Source organism: Anomaloglossus baeobatrachus, chromosome 5 (genome assembly GCF_048569485.1).
Source record: "Anomaloglossus baeobatrachus isolate aAnoBae1 chromosome 5, aAnoBae1.hap1, whole genome shotgun sequence".
Lineage (NCBI taxonomy): Eukaryota > Metazoa > Chordata > Amphibia > Anura > Aromobatidae > Anomaloglossus > Anomaloglossus baeobatrachus.
Window position 1 is genome coordinate 117,172,170 of NC_134357.1, and position 20,528 is coordinate 117,192,697.

A 20,528-nucleotide genomic window follows, 5' to 3' on the forward strand; every position below is an offset into this window, starting at 1 on the left:
TCCCGTCTCCAGCACACACACACCGGTCCCGTCTCGAGCACACACACACACCGGTCCCGTCTCCAGCACACACACACCGGTCCCGTCTCCAGCACACACACACCGGTCCCGTCTCCAGCACACACACCGGTCTCGTCTCCAGCACACACACACCGGTCCCGTCTCCAGCACACACCGGTCTCGTCTCCCGCCACTGCCTGCACCCTTCCACATTATCAACCTCCCAGACCCAGAGCAAAGGTGCACAGCAGTGCCCCGCCCCCGTCCCTCGCGGCTCCTCATTGGCTGTGGCGAGGGTGATCGGCAGTGGCTGGCCCCGCCCCGCAGCGCTGGTCGCAGTAACCAGGCAGCGGTGTGTAATTGATGAGTTGCAGGCAGGGTCCGGGGTGAGCGCAGCGCACGGAGCTCAGCATGTCCCGGGACAGGGTGGTGCAGCTGGCTCCGTCCTCTCTTGCTCTGGTTCTGTGTAGACTCAATGCTGCGGGATCAGAAGAGAAAGGCAACCAAGTCTTTCAGGACTTCCAGGCTGCAAATGCGAGGTGCTTCTGGAACAGGAGGCTGGTCCGGGCCGTGGCGGAGGTGTCCTTCCAGGGCTGGCTGGAGAACTGGGTGCTGCTGGTCCAGGGCCAGAGTGCCAACCTGGAGGTGCTGCGAGATGCCTGGGTCAGGAGGGCACTGAGACCCCCCAGGGGCTTCCTCATCACTGCGCTGGGTGAGTGGTGGACAAGGGGAAGGGACCGGAGGAAATGACCAGGGCAAGGGACCAGGAGAGAGTGACCATGGGGAAGGGACCAGGGGAGAGTGACCATGGGGAAAAGACCTGTGGAGGGGACCAGGGGAAGGGACCTGAGGAAAAGACCAGGGGAAGGGACCTGAGGAAAAGACCTGTGGAGGGGATCAGGGGAAGGGACCTGAGAAAGACACCAGGGGAGAGTGACCATGGGGAAGGGACCTGAGGAAGGGACCAGGGGAGAGTGACCATGGGGAAGGGACCTGAGGAAGGGACCAGGGGAGAGTGACCATGGGGAAGGGACCTGAGGAAGGGACCAGGGGAGAGTGACCATGGGGAAGGGACCTGAGGAAGGGACCAGGGGAGAGTGACCATGGGGAAGGGACCTGAGGAAGGGACCAGGGGAGAGTGACCATGGGGAAGGGACATGAGAAAGGGACCAGGGGACAGTGACCATGGGGAAGGGACATGAGGAAGGGACCAGGGGACAGTGACCATGGGGAAGGGACATGAGGAAGGGACCAGGGGAGAGTGACCATGGGGAAGGGACATGAGGAAGGGACCAGGGGACAGTGACCACGGGGAAGGGACATGAGGAAGGGACCAGGGGAGAGTGACCATGGGGAAGGGACATGAGGAAGGGACCAGGGGAGAGTGACCATGGGGAAGGGACATGAGAAAGGGACCAGAGGACAGTGACCATGGGTAAGGGACATGAGAAAGGGACCAGGGGACAGTGACCATGGGGAAGGGACATGAGGAAGGGACCAGGGGACAGTGACCATGGGGAAGGGACATGAGGAAGGGACCAGGGGAGAGTGACCATGGGGAAGGGACATGAGGAAGGGACCAGGGTACAGTGACCACGGGGAAGGGACATGAGGAAGGGACCAGGGGAGAGTGACCATGGGGAAGGGACCAGGGGAGAGTGACCATGGGGAAGGGACATGAGGAAGTGACCATGGGGAAGGGACCAGGGGAAAGTGACCAGGGGAAAGTGACCATGGGGAAGGAACCAGGGGAAAGTGACCATGGGGAAGGAACCAGGGGAAAGTGACCATGGGGAAGGAACCAGGGGAAAGCGACCATGGTGAAGGGACCAGGGGAAAGTGACCATGGGGAAGGGACCAGGGGAGAGTGACCATGGGGAAGGGACCAGGGGAGAGTGACCATGGGGAAGGAACCAGGGGAAAGTGACCAGGGGAAAGTGACCAGGGGAAAGTGACCATGGGGAAGGGACCAGGGGAAAGTGACCATGGGGAAGGGACCAGGGGAAAGTGACCAGGGGAAAGTGACCATGGGGAAGGGACCAGGGGAAAGTGACCATGGGGAAGGGACCAGGGGAAAGTGACCATGGGGAAGGGACCAGGGGAAAGTGACCATGGGGAAGGAACCAGGGGAAAGTGACCATGGGGAAGGAACCAGGGGAAAGTGACCATGGGGAAGGGACGAGACCAGGGGAAGGGACCTGAGGAAGAGTGGTGTTCCTCGAAAAAAAACCTGGGGAAGTAGATATCCTTGTAGATGTAACATAATGAGCTGGAGTAACATCTGAGTGTTCTTGTGACATTTGCAGCTATGATATGATGTGTGCAGTACAGCTCTGTGGGATTGTTATTGATCCGTAGATCTCATATTTGTCATTATGAAGGCTTCATTAATTGGAGCTATCGTTGAGGTTGTCGTCATGGCTTTATTTATTTATTGGTTATTATTGTGTTTGATCTGGTAGATCCAACTGGTGATTGACATATGATGGTTAAGGTATCGAAATTGACATGGGGGATGGATCCAAAAGCAATGTGCTGGATGTACATATTTATTTCACATTTTCATTGTGCATTTCAGCCACAATACATCGCCTTTCCGCAGCTTAGATACAACAAAATCCACACTTGTTACAGGCAGATTTTTGTGGTAATTTGCCTCAAATTTTGGTGCCAATTTCACCCTTACACATTCAAAGTTGTGAAAATCCAGAGCAGACTTTGATATGTTGTTGTAATTTTAGAAAACTCCACAGCATGTGGATGGGGTGAGATTTGTGCAGAAGGCTTCCACATGGCTGGTACTTTAATTTATAGCAGGTTTTCTGTGAATGTAGCCTAATATGCTGAGTAACAAGCACACGTGGAGAGGTGGACTGGGCACTGTACATCTCCGGTGGAGCCGAGCAGCGAGAAGTGGACTGGGCACCGTACATCTACAGCGGAACCGAGCAGTGAGAGGTGGACTGGGCACTGTACATCTCCGGCGGGGCCGAGCAGTAGAGAGGTGGACTGGGCACTGTACATCTCCGGTGGAGCCGAGCAGCGAGAGGTGGACTGGGCACCGTACATCTACAGCGGAGCCGAGCAGCGAGAGGTGGACTGGGCACCGTACATCTCCGGTGGAGCTGAGCAGCGAGAGGTGGACTGGGCATAGTACATCTCCGGTGGAGCCGAGCAGCGAGAGGTGGACTGGGCACTGTACATCTCCGGTGGAGCCGAGCAGAGAGAGGTGAACTGGGCGTAGTACATCTCCGGTGGAGCCGAGCAGCGAGAGGTGAACTGGGCGTAGTACATCTCCGGTGGAGCCGAGCAGCGAGAGGTGAACTGAGCGTAGTACATCTCCGGCGGAGCCGAGCAGCGGAGAGGTGAACTGGGCACTGTACATCTCCGGTGGAGCCGAGTAGTAGAGAGGTGGACTGGGCATAGTACATCTCCGGCGGAGCCGAGCAGCAGAGAGGTGGACTGGGCACTGTGCATCTCCGGTGGAGCCGAGCAGTAGAGAGGTGGACTGGGCACTGTACATCTCCGGTGGAGCCGAGTAGTAGAGAGGTGGACTGGGCATAGTACATCTCCGGCGGAGCCGAGCAGCAGAGAGGTGGACTGGACACTGTACATCTCCAGTGGAGCCGAGCAGTAGAGAGGTGGACTGGACACTGTACATCTCCAGTGGAGCCGAGCAGTAGAGAGGTGGACTGGACACTGTACATCCCCGGTGGAGCCGAGCCGTAGAGAGGTGGACTGGGCACTGTACATCTCCGGCGGAGCCGAGCCGTAGAGAGGTGGACTGGGCACTGTACATCTCCGGTGGAGCCGAGCAGCGAGAGGTGGACTGGGCACCGTACATCTACAGCGGAGCCGAGCAGCAGAGAGGTGGACTGGGCACCGCACATCTACAGCGGAGCCGAGCAGTGCTGTCCTTAATGGAGAGCTGATGGCTCAACAGACTCCTGTGTGATGAAGTCAGTTTGGGAATATTCGCAAGGAACTTCAGTCAAAAATAGTTTTCGTTTTAAAGTACTAATATATTAATGAACACTCCTATTTAATAATGTGCACAGGTGCTACCCAGGTCCTGGATAAGTTTGGGATGTTTATAGTTATAATAATTTTCATTTCTATAGCGCCATCATGTTCCGCAGCAGTTTATAATTCAGAGGGGACATGTTTCTGCCCTATACCTCACAGGCCATGTCTTTGTGGAGTCTTCTCTCCAGATGTGACGTCTGCAGTGATTTCTTAATGACAGAGTAAATCGCTGTCGGGCTCTTGTGTATGCAGTAGGAGGGACAACTTACTATTGGAAATAAACTAAATTTGATGTAAAAAAACATAATGGGGTTGGTATTATGTGAATATATTCCCCATGGAGGAGCAGTGCTTGACCTTCTCTCCATTCATTCCCCATGGAGGAGCCATGCTCATGCTTGACCTTCTCGATGTTCGTTCCCCATGGAGCAGCTGTGCCCATGCTTGACCTTCACTCCATTCGTTCCCCATGGAGGAGCCATGCTCATGCTTTACCTTCTCTCCACTCATTCCCCATGGAGCAGCCGTGCCCATGCTTGACCTTCATTCCATTCATTCCTCCTTGAGGTGCGTTTGACTCTTTCCAGCAATAAATCTCCTGTCCCACCTGCCACAACATTTTGTAAAGTTGATGAAAGTTTTCCTTTTAGGGTTAACAGTTTTAAATTTGATGTAAAAAAACATAATGAGGTTGGTGTTATGTCAATATATTCCCCATGGAGGAGCCGTGCCCATGCTTGGCCTTCTCCCCATTTGTTCCCCATGGAGGAGCTGTGCCCATGCTTGACCTTCTCTCCATTTGTTCCCCATGGAGGAGCTGTGCCCATGCTTGACCTTCTCTCCATTTGTTCCCCATGGAGGAGCTGTGCCCATGCTTGACCTTCTCTCCATTCGTTCCGCATGGAGGAGCCATGCTCATGTTTGACCTTCTCGCCATTCGTTCCCCATGGAGCAGCCGTGTCCATGCTTGAATTTCTCTCCATTCATTCCTCGTTGAGCTTGCGTTTGGCTCTTTCCAGTAATAAATCTCCCGTCCAACCTGCCACAACATTTTGTAAAGTTGATGAAAGTTTTTTCCTTTTAGGGTTAAGTTTCACCAAGTTTCTGCCAATCAGTACTGGTCCTAGTGGTCAGACCCCACTAATCAGAACGTTATCCCCTATCCTAAGGATAGGTGACAACTTGTTTTAACTGGACAACCCCTATAAGAAAGCACATGACGTGTCTAAACTCCAGAGCGTCTCTATTAACTTGCCAGAGGTATTCTTTCATTGAATCTTGCAGATAATGTCTTTTTCACAGCCCTATTGTAATTGCCCCAGCACCTTTCCCCCTCCATCCTTGTGAAAATCTGCACTTGTGATTTTGTATTTGATTTTCACACCTTGGTTCTTGGCAGTGTATTTCCGATTGTATGGCAGTGTCCAATTGTTATACAATTGTCCATGATCACGTTTAGGAAAATGTAATGTTGAATTTTAAAACATTTATTTCATTATGATGATGGATGGGTAGAAAGTAATTCCTGGGAAGTGGCCTGCATGCTTAGTCACAGCACTATCCCTTGTTTAAAGGGAATCTGTCACCAGGTTTTTGCTCCCCCATCTGAGAGCAGCATACAGTGGAGACAGAGACCCTGATTCCAGCGATGTGTAACTTAATGAGCTGTTTGCTGTCATTTTGATAAAACCAATGTTTTCTCTGCTGCAGATCTAGCAGTTATACAGAACTCATAAATATGCTGGACTACCTGCAGCACGCCATATAGTCCTCTAATGATAATCTACTGGTGATTAAACTGTGATTTTATCAAAACTACACTAAACAGCCCAGTAAGGGACACATCACTGGAATCAGGATCTCTGCTCCTACATTATGCTGCTCTCAGATTAGGTGTTAAAACCTGGTGACAGATTCCCTTTAATTAGAGACTTCATTTCCTGCCCAGTTTTATAATATTATAAGTTGCTGTTTGTTCTCTCTGGATTTTTAAGGAGTTTTGTTTTTTTTTTTTTACAAGAAACGAAGGGGAAACTTTCCAAATCCTCTTGGAAAACTCAAAATTCCTTAAAAACGTGAGTTTGTGTTGACACTCCTCTCCAAAAACACAGGGGAAAATAAAAAGACTCTGTGTGCACATAAGCTTGCACATAGAGCAGTAGAGTGTACTTACTTGGCTTAGGTCTTCACATATGACTGATGCCTCTTTGCGTTTATAGCATGTTTTGCCATTTGTTTTGTACTTTGTAATTTCTGCTGTATCGCATTAGCTCTGCCTTATTATAAGAGCAGACTGTCAGTCATTACATGTCTCACACTGGTAACATCACCGTTCTGTGGAGGCAGATTCTCAGGCAGATCTATGTAGCTCTTAACAGCTCATTTGCATATTAAGAAAAATATGTATTTCTCTGTAATAAGAAGTCTGATCAGATATGAAGGTATATTTTATTCTGCTTCCTATGACGTACATGCCCATATACAGTGCCTACAAGTAGTATTCAACCCCCTGCAGATTTAGCAGGTTTGATAAGATGCAAATAAGTTAGAGCCTGCAAACTTCAAACAAGAGCAGGATTTATTAACAGATGCATAAATCTTACAAACCAACAAGTTATGTTGCTCAGTGAAATTTTAATAAATTTTCAACATAAAAGTGTGGGTCAATTATTATTCAACCCCTAGGTTTAATATTTTGTGGAATAACCCTTGTTTGCAATTACAGCTAATAATCGTCTTTTATAAGACCTGATCAGGCCGGCACAGGTCTCTGGGGTTATCTTGGCCCACTCCTCCATGCAGATCTTCTCCAAGTTATCTAGGTTCTTTGGGTGTCTCATGTGGACTTTAATCTTGAGCTCCTTCCACAAGTTTTCAATTGGGTTAAGGTCAGGAGACTGACTAGGCCACTGCAACACCTTGATTTTTTCCCTCTTGAACCAGGCCTTGGTTTTCTTGGCTGTGTGCTTTGGGTCGTTGTCTTGTTGGAAGATGAAATGACGACCCATCTTAAGATCCTTGATGGAGGAGCGGAGGTTCTTGGCCAAAATCTCCAGGTAGGCCGTGCTATCCATCTTCCCATGGATGTGGACCAGATGGCCAGGCCCCTTGGCTCAGAAACAGCCCCACAGCATGATGCTGCCACCACCATGCTTGACTGTAGGGATGGTATTCTTGGGGTCGTATGCAGTGCCATCCAGTCTCCAAACGTGGTTGGCACCAAAGATCTCGATCTTGGTCTCATCAGACCAGAGAACCTTGAACCAGTCTGTCTCAGAGTCCTCCAAGTGATCATGAGCAAACTGTAGACGAGCCTTGACATGACGCTTTGAAAGTAAAGGTACCTTACGGGCTCGTCTGGAACGGAGACCATTGCGGTGGAGTACGTTACTTATGGTATTGACTGAAACCAATGTCCCCACTGCCATGAGATCTTCCCGGAGCTCCTTCCTTGTTGTCCTTGGGTTAGCCTTGACTCTTCAGACAAGCCTGGCTTCGGCACGGGTGGAAACTTTCAAAGGCTGTCCAGGCCGTGGAAGGCTAACAGTAGTTCCATAAGCCTTCCACTTCCGGATGATGCTCCCAACAGTGGAGACAGGTAGGCCCAACTCCTTGGAAAGGGTTTTGTACCCCTTGCCAGCCTTGTGACCCTCCACGATCTTGTCTCTGATGGCCTTGGAATGCTCCTTTGTCTTTCCCATGTTGACCAAGTATGAGTGCTGTTCACAAGTTTGGGGAGGGTCTTAATTAGTCAGAAAAGGCGGGAAAAAGAGATAATTAATCCAAACATGTGAAGCTCATTGTTCTTTGTGCCTGAAATACTTCTTAATACTTTAGGGGAACCAAACAGAATTCTCGTGGTTTGAGGGGTTGAATAATAAACGACCCTCTGAATAAACTTTTCACAATTTAAAAAAAAAAAATAAAAAAATAAATAACATTCTTTTTTGCTGCAGTGCATTTCACACTTCCAGGCTGATTTACAGTCCAAATGTTACAATGCCAAGTTAATTCCGAATGTGTAAACCTGCTAAATCTGCAGGGGGTTGAATACTACTTGTAGGCACTGTAGATGACTTAGTTGTGCTGATCACACCCATTCCCTTTAAATAGAGAATCTGTGTTTATGTATTTTCATCACATTTGTAAAGCAGAACCTTGATACAGTTACAATACTGAGAATTAGATACATGTTCACATGCTGCTGAAGTTATGGCAAAAAGTTATTTACTGAACCAAGTGTTCAGTTTATTTTTTTCTGTGATGCTTTGAAGTAAAGTAGCAGAGCACATCCAGTGTTCACACTTTCAAATAAGCTATCTGGAGGACTGTGAAAGGGAGGAGGATGGGGATTGTTTGCACAGTCACATAGGCTTTTGTATTGGACAAGCTGTGGCCCAGAGATCAGCACTGGGGCACTGAATCTGATGGTGGGAGCATTGGGCTACGTTCCCACGATCACTATTTGTTGGGTTTTTGAAGGTGCAGAATTTCTGCACCATTTCTGCCCTTTAGTTTTACTTGCAGTTTTTTTGTACTGCTTTTTTTGTCACACACACACACACACACACACACACACGTGCTTCCTGTGTAGCCCTTTGATGGTTATAGTATGCTGAGTGCCCACTTTAAAATTATAATACCTCTTAAGGGAACCTGTGAGGTGCAATATGCACCCAGGACCACGAGCAGTTCTGGGTGCATATTGCTAATCCCTGCCTAACCGTCCCTGTATACACTAGCATAGATAAATGGATCTTTAGAAAAAGTATTTCTAAGGTTATGTGCACACAGTGTGTTTTTGTGCGTTTTTCGAGTGCGTTTTTGGGCTCCAAACTGCAAGATTTTTCTTCCCCAGCTGTATGAGTATTCCTTTTTGCTGTCTGCAAACAACTTCTTTTTTTTTCTTTTTTTTTTTTTTAGCTGCGTTTTTGAGCTGAAAAAAAAAATGGTCATATCAATTCTTTTCTGAATTTAACTGCGTTTTCGACCCATGCAATGCATTGGAAAAATGCAGCAAAACGCAGTGATCAAAAATGCAGCAAAATGCAGCCAAAAAAACGCGGTAAAAATGCATGTGTTTTTCCCGCAGGTGCGTTTTTGTGCAATGTTGGTGGCAAAAATGCACAAAAACGCAGTGTCTAACAAAAGCAAAGTGTGCACATAGCCTAAAGATCCTCTATGATATGCTAATGAGTGCAGGGACTGCGTATGATCAGAAGTCCCCTGGCACTTCCGGTCATGCGCACTACCTCAGTTTGAAGCCGGTATGCGTACACCCAGCTACATAGTGCGTATGACTGGAGTCCGGGGCTCATGCGCACTGAGCCGAAATCCAGCGGTGGTAGCAGAGGTGAGCACAGCCATGCCTCTGACACTGCACATTCATTAGCATGTTAGAACACTAATGCTAATGAAAGGAACTAACCCCTTTGTGACTAGTCACTGGCCTCATTAGCATATAATAAAGGATCTTGAGAAATACTTTTTCTAAAGATCTCTGTGTGCTAGTATATGCTGAGACTACTAGGCAGGGATTAGCAATATGCGCCCAGAACTGCTCGTGGCTCATATTGCACCCGACAGGTTCCCTTTATCATGCATTTTTATCATATGTTTGCGTTTTTTGTCTCTGTGGTCTGTCATTCTTTAAATAAAGCTGTTTTTTTTTGACACTTCCTGGTATTGACATCCTCGGGTGCAAATTACACGCGTTTTTGATGCTTTTGCGCCTCGTAAACGCACTAAAAACGCATGTGTGTTTTATCACCTGTGGATTTTCTATATGTAATTCAAGTCTATAGGGAAATTTCTCATAGAAAACTCTGCGTACCCGTAAGATAAATTGACATGCTGTGGATTGGCAAAACGCCCTGCAGGTCAAAAAAGAAGCGCAGTGAGGATGACATTTCTATAGATCCAACCGCTTATCTTGTAAATCGCTGTGTTTTTGACCCAGCGAAAATATGCTGTATCAAAAGCAGAGGTCCCCAACCTTTCTGAACTTGAGAGCCATATTGACGTCTGAAGGAGGGTCACTACCCATATTTATATCCCTTCCCCCTCACAGTAGTGACACCCAGAGCCCCCATTACCGATACAATGACCGCCAAAGCTTTCCACAGAAATCACACCAAGGCAGTATACCAAGATCCAAGGGTTCGTACCTTACCCCCATACAGATTTTCTCTTTTATGTGGGGCTGCTTACAAAAGTGAAAATCTGGGGACCTGCTCTTCATAGCTGTTTACTAGTCTTAGGGGTACTTTGCACGTTGCGACATCGCTACTGCGATATCGTCGGGGTCAAATCGAAAGTGACGCACATGCGGCGCCGGTAACGACGTCGCAACGTGTAAAGCCTAGGAGAGAAGATGAACACGCATGAAACAGTCAAAAATCGCTGATCTGTGTCACGTCGTTCATTTTCATAATGTCGGTGCCTCCGCAGATACGATGTTGTTTGTCGTTCCTGCAGCTCCACACATCGCTGTGTGTGAAGCCGCAGGAGCGACAAACATCTCCTTACCTGCGTCCACCGTCAATGCGGAAGGGAGAAGGTGGGCGGGATGTTATGTCCTGCTCATCTCCGCCCCTCCGCTTCTATTAGCCGGCCGATTAGTGACGTCACTGTGACGCCGATTGTACCGCCTCCTTGAAGGAGGGATTCTTCGGTGGTCACAGCGACGTCGCCGACCAGGTAAGTGCGTGTGAAGCTGCCGTAGCGATAATGTTCGCTACAGCAGCTAGCACTACATATCGCATGTGCGACGGGGGCGGGGACTATCGCGCTCGGCATTGCTAGCGATGTCGCAACATGCAAAGTACCCCTTAGTGTTTATACACCTAGCTAGCAGACAGCCACAAGTCACAAATCTTGGGCCTACGAGCTGCATGTAGCTCCCGAGCCACAGGTTGGGGACCCCTCCAATAGAGCAATAAGGGTATGTGCGCACGTTGCTTTTTACCTGCTTTTTACCTGCTTTTTTGCTGCTTTTTCTTCTGCGCTGTTTAATGCCAAAATGGATGTGTTCTTCTATTCAAGCAAAGTCTATGGGAATTTGGGTTTCTTGTTCACACTATGTTGTTCAAAATGCTGCCTTTTTGTGGCAGAACTTTGGTCAAAAACTCAGCTTTTCAAAGAAGCAACATGTCAATTGTTTTTGCCATTTGGGTTTTGCACTGCAAAGCTGAGTTTTTGACCAAAGTTCTGCCACAAAAAAGCAGCATTTTGAACAACATAGTGTGAACAAGAAACCCAAATTCCCATAGACTTTGCTTGAATAGAAGAACACATCCATTTTGGCATTAAACAGCGCAGAAGAAAAAGCAGCAAAAAAGCAGGTAAAAAGCAGGTAAAAAGCAACGTGTGCACATACCCTAAAAGTTCTACAGTCTTTTCACTGCCATTAGGTGATTAGAAGCTTATGGGTATGTTTGTCATATGTGCCAGAAGACTCTGCAATACTAAATGTGAAAGTGACCTTACGGGTGTCCTTTTTTCCAATAATGGGTTTTCCTATAAAGAAAGTACATTTTACTAAATAGATCTTGGAATAATTGGTTCCACAATTGGTTGGGTTTAGAAAAAATGTTCCTGTTCTGAGATAATGGTTATATATGTGCCCCTGCTATGTACTGTGTAATGGACGTGTCTGACCGTACAGGGACATGGTCTGATCATACCACATCTCCTGGTCAGGGGATGAAGTAAAAGAGAATATACAGAGATTACAGCACGGGATCACAGCTGCTGCTTTCTGTGAGGTAAAACATTTCCCTGCCTGTTTTTAAACATATTACAGAAGGAATCGGCTATTATCCTGTGATGTAATGTCTGTATACTCCCTTTTTTTTTTTTTTTAAATTGCATCCAATTATGGAATTTATTTTTGTTTCAAGATATATTGATTAAAATGAATTTTGTGGGAACCCCCTTTAAGGCTTTCTGTCATTACTACGGCTTATTGTGCATCTTATAGAATCCTAATGGGATCGGCACGTCTCTGTAGCGGTGGTGCACAAGGAGGGTAAATAGTGCAAAAATCAGAGAAGTCCTGGACCTCATGGAAAGTAATAACTTTTTACCTTTATTACATCCCACTGATCCAACTGAATGGTTTCAGCTCATCTCAAGCTTTCCACAGCTGAAATGTTCAGTTGGATTAGTGTGATGTAATATATAAGGTTATATCTTCCATGACTGCCGGGACTTCTCTGATTTTGTACTGCGCATCTTAAGTGGGCTTTACACGCTGCGATATCGGTACCGATATTGCTAGCGTGCGTACCCACATCCATCAGTTGTGCAACACGGGCAAATCGCTGCCCGTGGCGCACAACATCGCTCAGACCCGTCACACTACTTACCTGCCTAGTGACGTCGCTGTGCCCGGTGAACCGCCTCCTTTCTAAGGGGGCGGTTCGTGCTGCGTCACAGCGATGTCACTAAGCGGGCGCCCAATAGAAGCGGAGGGGCGGAGATGAGCGGGCGTAACATCCCGCCCACCTCCTTTCTTCCTCATTGCCGGCGTCTGCAGGTAAGGTGAGGTTCCTCATTCCTGCGGTGTCACACGGAGCAATGTGTGCTGCCGCAGAAACGACGAATAACATCATACACACAGCAGCAGCGATAATTGGGAATAGGGGGGCATGTCACCGATTAGCGATTTTGCACGTTTTTGCGACGATGCAAAATCGCTCATAGGTGTCGCACGCAACGACATCGCTAAAGCGGCCGGATGTGCGTCACAAAATCCGTGACCCCAACGAGATCGCTTGAGCGATGTCGTAGCGTGTAAAGCGCCCTTTAGGCTCCTTGCAGACCTCAACTTTTTCTAGCAATATCCATTGCAAAGATTTCTTGACGTGTGCTTCAGATGGAAAGCTGTGCTGTGTACCACTTTACAGGCATAGTCTATATGGAGAATGGTGCAGCGTGTTTTTGCTGCGTCCAAACCGCTGCGTTGTACAATACAAGCACAGTGGATGAGATATATAGAAATCTCCTGCCCACTGTGCTTCTTACTTTATACAGTATGAACTGACATGCGGCACGGCTTTCCGAGACGCAGCATGTCAATTTATTCTTGTGGAGCCACGAGTATTCTCCTGGGGAAAATATGGTGCGTGCAGATCTCTGATCGTGGGCACAAACAGTGCGTTCTCCTGCACAGAACACTGGCGTCTCCACAAGAGGAATGACATTGTGTCCAGAACGCAGCGTCTCCTGATCGTGGGCACTTACTGTACAGAATGTTTACTGGTAATTCTCATTTCTTCATTTCTAACATGCTCTATGTCCTTTCACTAATCCCTGCGATTGTTACATAGTGTGTACACTGGATCTGGCACTCTCATTAGTGAACAGGTTTTGTATGGCCCTGGTGGCACCGTAGATATTCACTGGGACAGATTAATGGACCAGCAAAGCCAGTAAACAAGCTGCTCCTTCATTTGTTCAGAGCGGTGCGTGACACTGGTCGGGTATCTATGGATAGTCACTGCTGACTCCCAGGATTGGATTTGAGACTGTTCACGAAGTGTCATTGCCATGTCAGGCCTAAAACACACTTCCGCAAAAAAAACGTACGTGTCTCACGGTCCGTTTTTCGGGTCCATGTTCCGGTTTTTAGGGGCGTTTCTCCGGTACGTATGGCATCCGTGTGATGGCGTATGCGAGCCGTGTGTGCGTGTGGAATGTCCGTATTGACAAAAAATACGTACGTGTGCTGTCCGTTTTTAAAGGCCCGCATTCTTACCCAATTAACGATTTTAATCATTCATCATGAGATCCTGGTGTTGTTGTTTGCTTTCAATTGACCTGATAGATTGGTAACAAGTGTTTCAGATTTTGTGATGAAATACGGACACGGACATACTCCGTGTGCGGTCCGTGCAGGCACGGACCCATAGACTAAAGCAGGTCCGTGCCTGCGTGTTGCCGACCAAAAACGGACATGTCGTCTGTGGTGAAAAGTGCACACACGTACTTACCACACGGACACACGTTCCGTGTGATTTTACGTACGTGTGCCATCTTCCATTGAATAACATGGGTCTCCGTGTGTACGTGTCTCCGGTACGTGCAAATACGTACCGCACATGTACAAATTACACGGATGTGTGTTGCGGGTCGCAGGGATAGTGAGATGATCGCAGTACTTCTGCTCCCCCATATCTGGGTATTTGAGGCATTATGCGCCTAGAGGTGCTGGATACTCTGCCCTGTATGGAGGGGGTGCTATTTGTCAGTGAGGTAGATATAGAACTTTACTCAAAGATGGATCCTACTCACTTTTCCTTTCAATCACTTCTATTTCCATATTTTACAGTATGCTACAATCCTTTTACAAGGATTATCTTCAAATTACGTTATTTATCTTGTCAGATTAAAGCACTAACTCCAGGGTTTTTTTTTTTTTTTTTTTGTTTTTTTTTTTCGTGCCAGTGTCACTTTAAATGTAAGTTCCCATGCCCCTGTATTATACGCTCTCTTCAGCGTTTTCATCCTTTTTGGGTCTCACTCCTGTCCTTCAGCACCATCTTTTGCCCATAACTTCTCACTAGCTGGAAATTAGAATATCACAGGTTTCAGTTTTAAGTCTATGAGAGCAAGAACGAGGCTCTTATAGACTTGTATTCATTTGTGATCTCTGACGCGCTCCATGAAACAATAGAGCTGCTGGCAGGTCACAAATCACAGGAGATCGACAGAGCAACAGTAATAGAAGGTGACGCTGCCAGATGGTGAATATAGCACAGGGTTCAGGGGACTTAGATTTAAAGCACCACTACAGCGATGAAATAAAAACCTGGTAGTGGTGCTTTAAGAGGGGTCGATCCAGGCCATTAAAGGGAACCTGTCAGGTCCAATATGCACCCAGAACCACGAGCAGTTCTGGGTGCATATTGCTAATCTCTGCCGAACCGTCCCTGTATCTAGTAGCAGAGATAATGGGATCTTAAAAAATGAATTTCTAAAGATCTTTTATCTTATGCTAATGAGTACGGGGACTAGTTCCAAGGGTGTTATATTCCCTGACTAGTCCGCCCTCTTAGCATGTTAGTACGACCACAGGGGTGTACTAACATGCTATTCAATGCAGCGTCACCAGCGGTGCCACCCATACCTGTGTTTGCTGTGACCGTGCTTCTGACTGCTATGGGCGTGCTAACCTGCTAAGAGGGAGGCTAGTCGGGGGATATAACACTCATTAGCATAAGATAAAAGATCTTTAGAAATACTTTTTCTAAAGATCCATTTATCTATGCTAGTGTATACAGGGACGGTTAGGCAGGGATTAGCAATATACACCCAGAACTGCTCGTGGCTCTGGGTACATATTGGACCTGACAGGTTTCCTTTAGAGACTGTTGATCAGCGATATACAAGCCGATCGGTGGTTGATGCTGGCCTGATTAGATAGCTCACAAACATTCTGTGTGCACGGAACAATGGTTTTGGGCACTTTGACCCTTCATTAGCTGATTGTCCTCCTTTTTATAGGCCGATAGTCGGGAAAGTTTCTGTGAATGCCCGCTCGGCGGTTATTGGCTTGCCTAAATGGGCCATTACTGATGCGGGTGAATAGGGATGTTGTCTCTATTTTTCACTTTGAAAAAAACAGGTTAAATAAAATAGATAAATTTTCAGAACTTGCCACCTTCCTGCTTTTAAGTGTTGCAACACTGGATCTATTGAATGTAACCGCATCATATTGCCAACTGGAAGTGGATTCTGTCTGAAATGTGTTTTTTCACAGTCTGAGAATCAATCCCTGCTCATGAACTGAAGCTATTAATCGGTGAGACATATCACCGTGTACACTGCTGGCTTTGGATTGAAGGCAGAACTGGACACATTCACTCAGAAACTTACCGTACCCCTTCAGCCTCAATTTTGCCTTTTTTGTTAGATCTCTGAGGATCAGATAATACTTTTGTGTTTTTTTTGCATGTTGTATTAGTTAAAAGGCTTCCTATTATATATATCCTGAGTCATATTGCAAAGGATTGTTGAAAATCCACTTGTGACTTTTAGAATCGCTACTTCCAATAGGTGGCGCTGTGCTAGAGTTTGTCTCCTTTACTGGAGAGACAATTTGAATATTTCCTAGAGGGGCGTGGCAGCTATAAGTCCCCTTACCTGGCAGCCAGACTGGCTTGCAAAGTCTCCTTAAGGAGAATAGTGTTCCCCCGTGGTCCCCACATAGCTTTCTCATGAGCCAGATCAGACACCCCCATACTTTGCACTGACGAGGGGCAAGCACCCCGAAACACCGTGTCTGCAAATTGGGATTCTGATCTGGCTTATATATCCTGAGTCATATTGCAAAGGATTGTTGAAAATCCACTTGTGACTTTTAGGATCGCTACTTCCAATAGGTGGCGCTGTGCTAGAGTTTGTCTCCTTTACTGGAGAGACAATTTGAATATTTCCCTATTATATACACCCAATAAAAGGCTGAAGCGCAGTGAATAGGGGGAGATGTGGCATATACTGCTCTTTTCCGTACTGTTGGAGAAAAAATGTAATGGCGTACTGGTATCTTACCCCGTAATATACGTACAAGTGTAAAAGTGCCAATACACATTTAGTAGCATAGAGCCATATCCATCCGCATACACATGTATGCTTAGCTGGGTGTGCATGTGCTCTTGATGAAATTGAGAGCATATGTAGTTCCTATACAACTCTTTTGGCAAATTACCGTCCCTGAAAGCAAAAGGATTGTGTGTTGGAAATCATCATGCCCAATCCTCGTCTCCCTGACCGTCTTTTTTATATTGCGGGTGGGGGCAGGGGGGAGAGATTGGGCTGTGAATCAATGACATAACAGAGATAAATATAATACCGCACAGTGCAGACGCTAATTTCTTTTGCAAAGCTCAACAGTAAGAACATATACATAGACATCAGTGGAAAAAACCCCGAAACATTAGATATCAATATCCCATTTTCTTCTTAAGGCTGCTTTATACCTTACAATTAAGCATACGATATCGTATGCGATGTGACCCGCCCCCATCGTATGTGCGGCACATTCAATTTGTTGACCGTGTTGCACAAACGATTATTTCCCGTCACACGTACTTACCTACCATACGACCTCGATGTGGGCGGCGAACATCCACTTCCTGGAGTGGGAGGGACGTTCAGCGTCACCACAACATCACGCGTCAGCCGGCCAATAGAAGCGGAGGGGCGGAGATGAGCGGGACGTAAACATCCCGCCCACCTCCTTCCTTCCGCATTGCTGGCGGGAGCCGCGGGACGCAGGTAAGATCTGTTCCTTGTTCCCGGGGTGTTACACACAGCGATGTGTGCTGCCTCGGGAACATTGAACAACTGGACGTTCAATTTTTAGTAATTGAATGACGTGCGTGCGATGAACATTTTAACGTTCAATCGCACGGAGGTATCACACGCCACAATGTAACTAACGATGCCGGATGTGCGTTACTTACAACGTGACCCCGCCGACACATTGTAAGATATATTGTAGTGTGTAAAGCGGGCTTAAGGGTTGTGGCCAGTTGTAATGCTACAGTAGATGGCTGTCAGACGAATGAAGCATCGGCTAATTGATCCGGCAGTCAACTCCGCCGAATTTTCCATACTCGGGAACACTCTCATGGGTGTGAGAAAGTCACCAACTGACACTGGACCGGCGGCTTCTCTCAGGAGAGCAATCCAATAGAGACAAAAGGTATAAATTACAATAACCTCTATTCAGTATCATAATAAAACCCAAACAACAGATTAATACATAATTCAAATATAGGTTGGTGCGAGGATATAATTGTTGCTGAAAATGATATGATCACACATGATACACAGAACATTTTAGAACTGCATTATATCCGAGTTATATAACCAACAGTTTATGAAAAATGACAAACTGACCAAGCAATAAGATAAATACATATATGTCAATTCATAGTAAATAGCATATAAGGGTAAGAGAGTTGGGAACGTGAGCCAAGTGCCAAAAATTAGATATTTTTCTAATATATTACTGTTTTGGTAAAACCGATACCGTAATAGTGCCCAGTGCAGGTCTAGAAATGTCCCGTATGACCATAGAAAGCAAATTCATTGCATCCCAGAAGAATAAATATCAGGTAAATATGTGATAAGACTATGGTCACCAAGGTACAATGCTGCTCATTAGTGGTGAGTGAGCACTACCATGCTCGGGTGCTGTTGATACTTGGAAGAGCGTGAGTCCTGTACCCGAGTATTATGAAAGTCAATAGGGAACATCAGCGTTTTCCCTGGAAATCTTCATGAAAAATGCTCGAGTCCCCCTTTGTCCTGTTCTGTGTATCACGTGTGATCATGTCGTTTTCAGCATCGGTTTATTTCCGCACTAACCTTCATTTTAATTATGTATTAACCTGTTTGTTTTTTTTATAATGAATAAAGATTATTCTAATTTATACCTTTTATTAGGGTCTTCTTTCGCTATTGGATTTCTACTGTCAGTGTATGATTTCCTAACACTTTTTCAGCATAAGGCTGCTTTCACACTACGTTTTTTTAACATGTGTCCTGAACGTTTTTTTTAACGCAAAAACGGATCCAGTGCAAATGCGTTTTCATTTCAATGCATTTGCAATGGACTTGCGTCAACATGCGTTCACCTGCGTTTGCGTGCGTTATAGTGAGGATCCAGCGACTTGCAGTTTTTTAATTTTTTTCAAAAACGCTACTTGTAGCGTTTTTGAGCTGTTTTTCACTGGATCCTGACTATACTGCATGCAAACGCATGTGAACGCTGGCATGCTGATAGACCGGATCCTGCTTGCTCTACTGAGCATGCCCAGAAACCAGCCTGGCGTGATCAGTCTCTCTCTCCCCCTCCCTCTCTCCCCATATCTCTCTCTCTCTCCCCCGCCTGAGAGCTGCGGACGCTCGTAACCAAGGTAAATATCGGGTAACCAAGCAAAGCGCTTTGCTTAGTTACCCAATGTTTACGTTGGTTACGTGTGCAGGGAGCAGGCAGCCCGGCTCCTAGCAGCTGCGACGCTTGTAACTAAGGTAAATATCGGGTATCCAAGCAAAGCACTTCGCTTAGTTACCCAATGTTTACCTTGGTTACCAACGTCCGCAGCTGTCAGATGCCGGCTCCCAGTCTATCACTTTCAGTTCCCCTCTCTCCCGATCACATGACTTCAATGCCCGCCCATAAACTTCAAGTGACAGGATCCTGCAAAATAACACATGCGTTTGCATGCGTTTTTCTTTGTAAAAACAGGATCCACTTTTACAGCACAAAAACGTTCATGACACATGTTAAAAAAACGTAGTGTGAAAGCAGCCTTAGTTTGCTAAATTTCGATCATGAGTCGGCCTGAGTCCCCCATAGACATTAATGTTGGATGAAGCCGTTGATATCGGTGGGTTCTGCAGACATTAAGGCCCCTTTCACACATCAGTTTTTTGCCATCAGTCGCAATCCGTTTTTTTCACATTTCGACTAATCGAGCGCTGGATCCGGTTTTTTCTCATTGACTTGTATTAGTGATGGATTGGGACGGATGACCTTATGTTTCACCCGTTGTTCATTGATCCGTCAAAAATTGTCTGTGAGGCCGACAGAAGCAACGTCCAAAGCAACGTTTTTTGTGAACGTCGAAAAAACGGATAGACGGCTCTGTGACCATCCGTCTTTTTTTAGAATGGTAGTCTATGGGCGTAGGATCCGTTGCAATTTGTCAAATTACGGATTCCAGCGACAGACTTCGTTTTTTTGTAACTGAGCATGCCCAGAACGGCTAAAAACCACTCTCAGGCTGGTATGATGGATCCATTTTTTTACAGGATCCGTCGCATCAGTCACAAAACGGATTGTGACTGATGGGAAAAAAACTGATGTGTGAAAGGGGCCTAATCTGTGTATGGAGGTTTATACTGTGATAAAGCCCAGATCAAGCAGTGAGAGCTGCAGACAAGGTCTAGCTGGTTGTCCTGGATGTAATGTAATACATTCCAGACGATTTGCATAACAAGTACCTTGTAATGAGAAGGATCTAATTACTGTGTGATTCTCCTCTGTCCAATACTGAACAGCTGTCTGAGTATATACTGTTAGCTGCATTTACACTGCAAGATAATCAGGAACAAGTATTGTTAAAACACTCAGTTTTTGATTTTAGTGCCGTGTAAACTGCCGCTCAACTGCTGAAGCCGTAAAACGCTCGTTCATCAGGTGAAATTATCTTTTTGCGCAGCGCACAATAATCCTAATTCTTGGCGGTGCATCGTTTTGTGTATACAGGAATCGCACTGCCGAGAACTATGGCTGCCTGTGTGCTCTGCACGTCAAGTATAAGTACCGTCACACTAAGCAACGCTCCAGCGATCCCACCAGCAACCTGACCTGGCAGGGATCGCTGGAGCATCGCTACACAGGTTGCTGGTGAGCTGTCACACAGGCAGATCTCACCAGCAACCAGTGACCAGCCCCCAGCGACGCGTGGAAGCGATGCTGCGCT

At 46.7% G+C, this 20,528-nt stretch overlaps 1 protein-coding gene across 1 annotated transcript in view; it reads left to right on the top strand.

The window, feature by feature from the left end:
- The first annotated feature begins 378 nt into the window (after positions 1–378).
- Positions 379–20,528, top strand: part of STOX1 (storkhead box 1) — an 80,397-nt gene continuing 60,247 nt past the window's right edge. Inside the window, exon 1 of the mRNA XM_075352387.1 lies at positions 379–712. Within this exon, the coding sequence (XP_075208502.1) occupies positions 412–712 (301 nt within the window). The 5' untranslated portion in view covers positions 379–411. The remainder of the gene's footprint in view (positions 713–20,528) is intronic.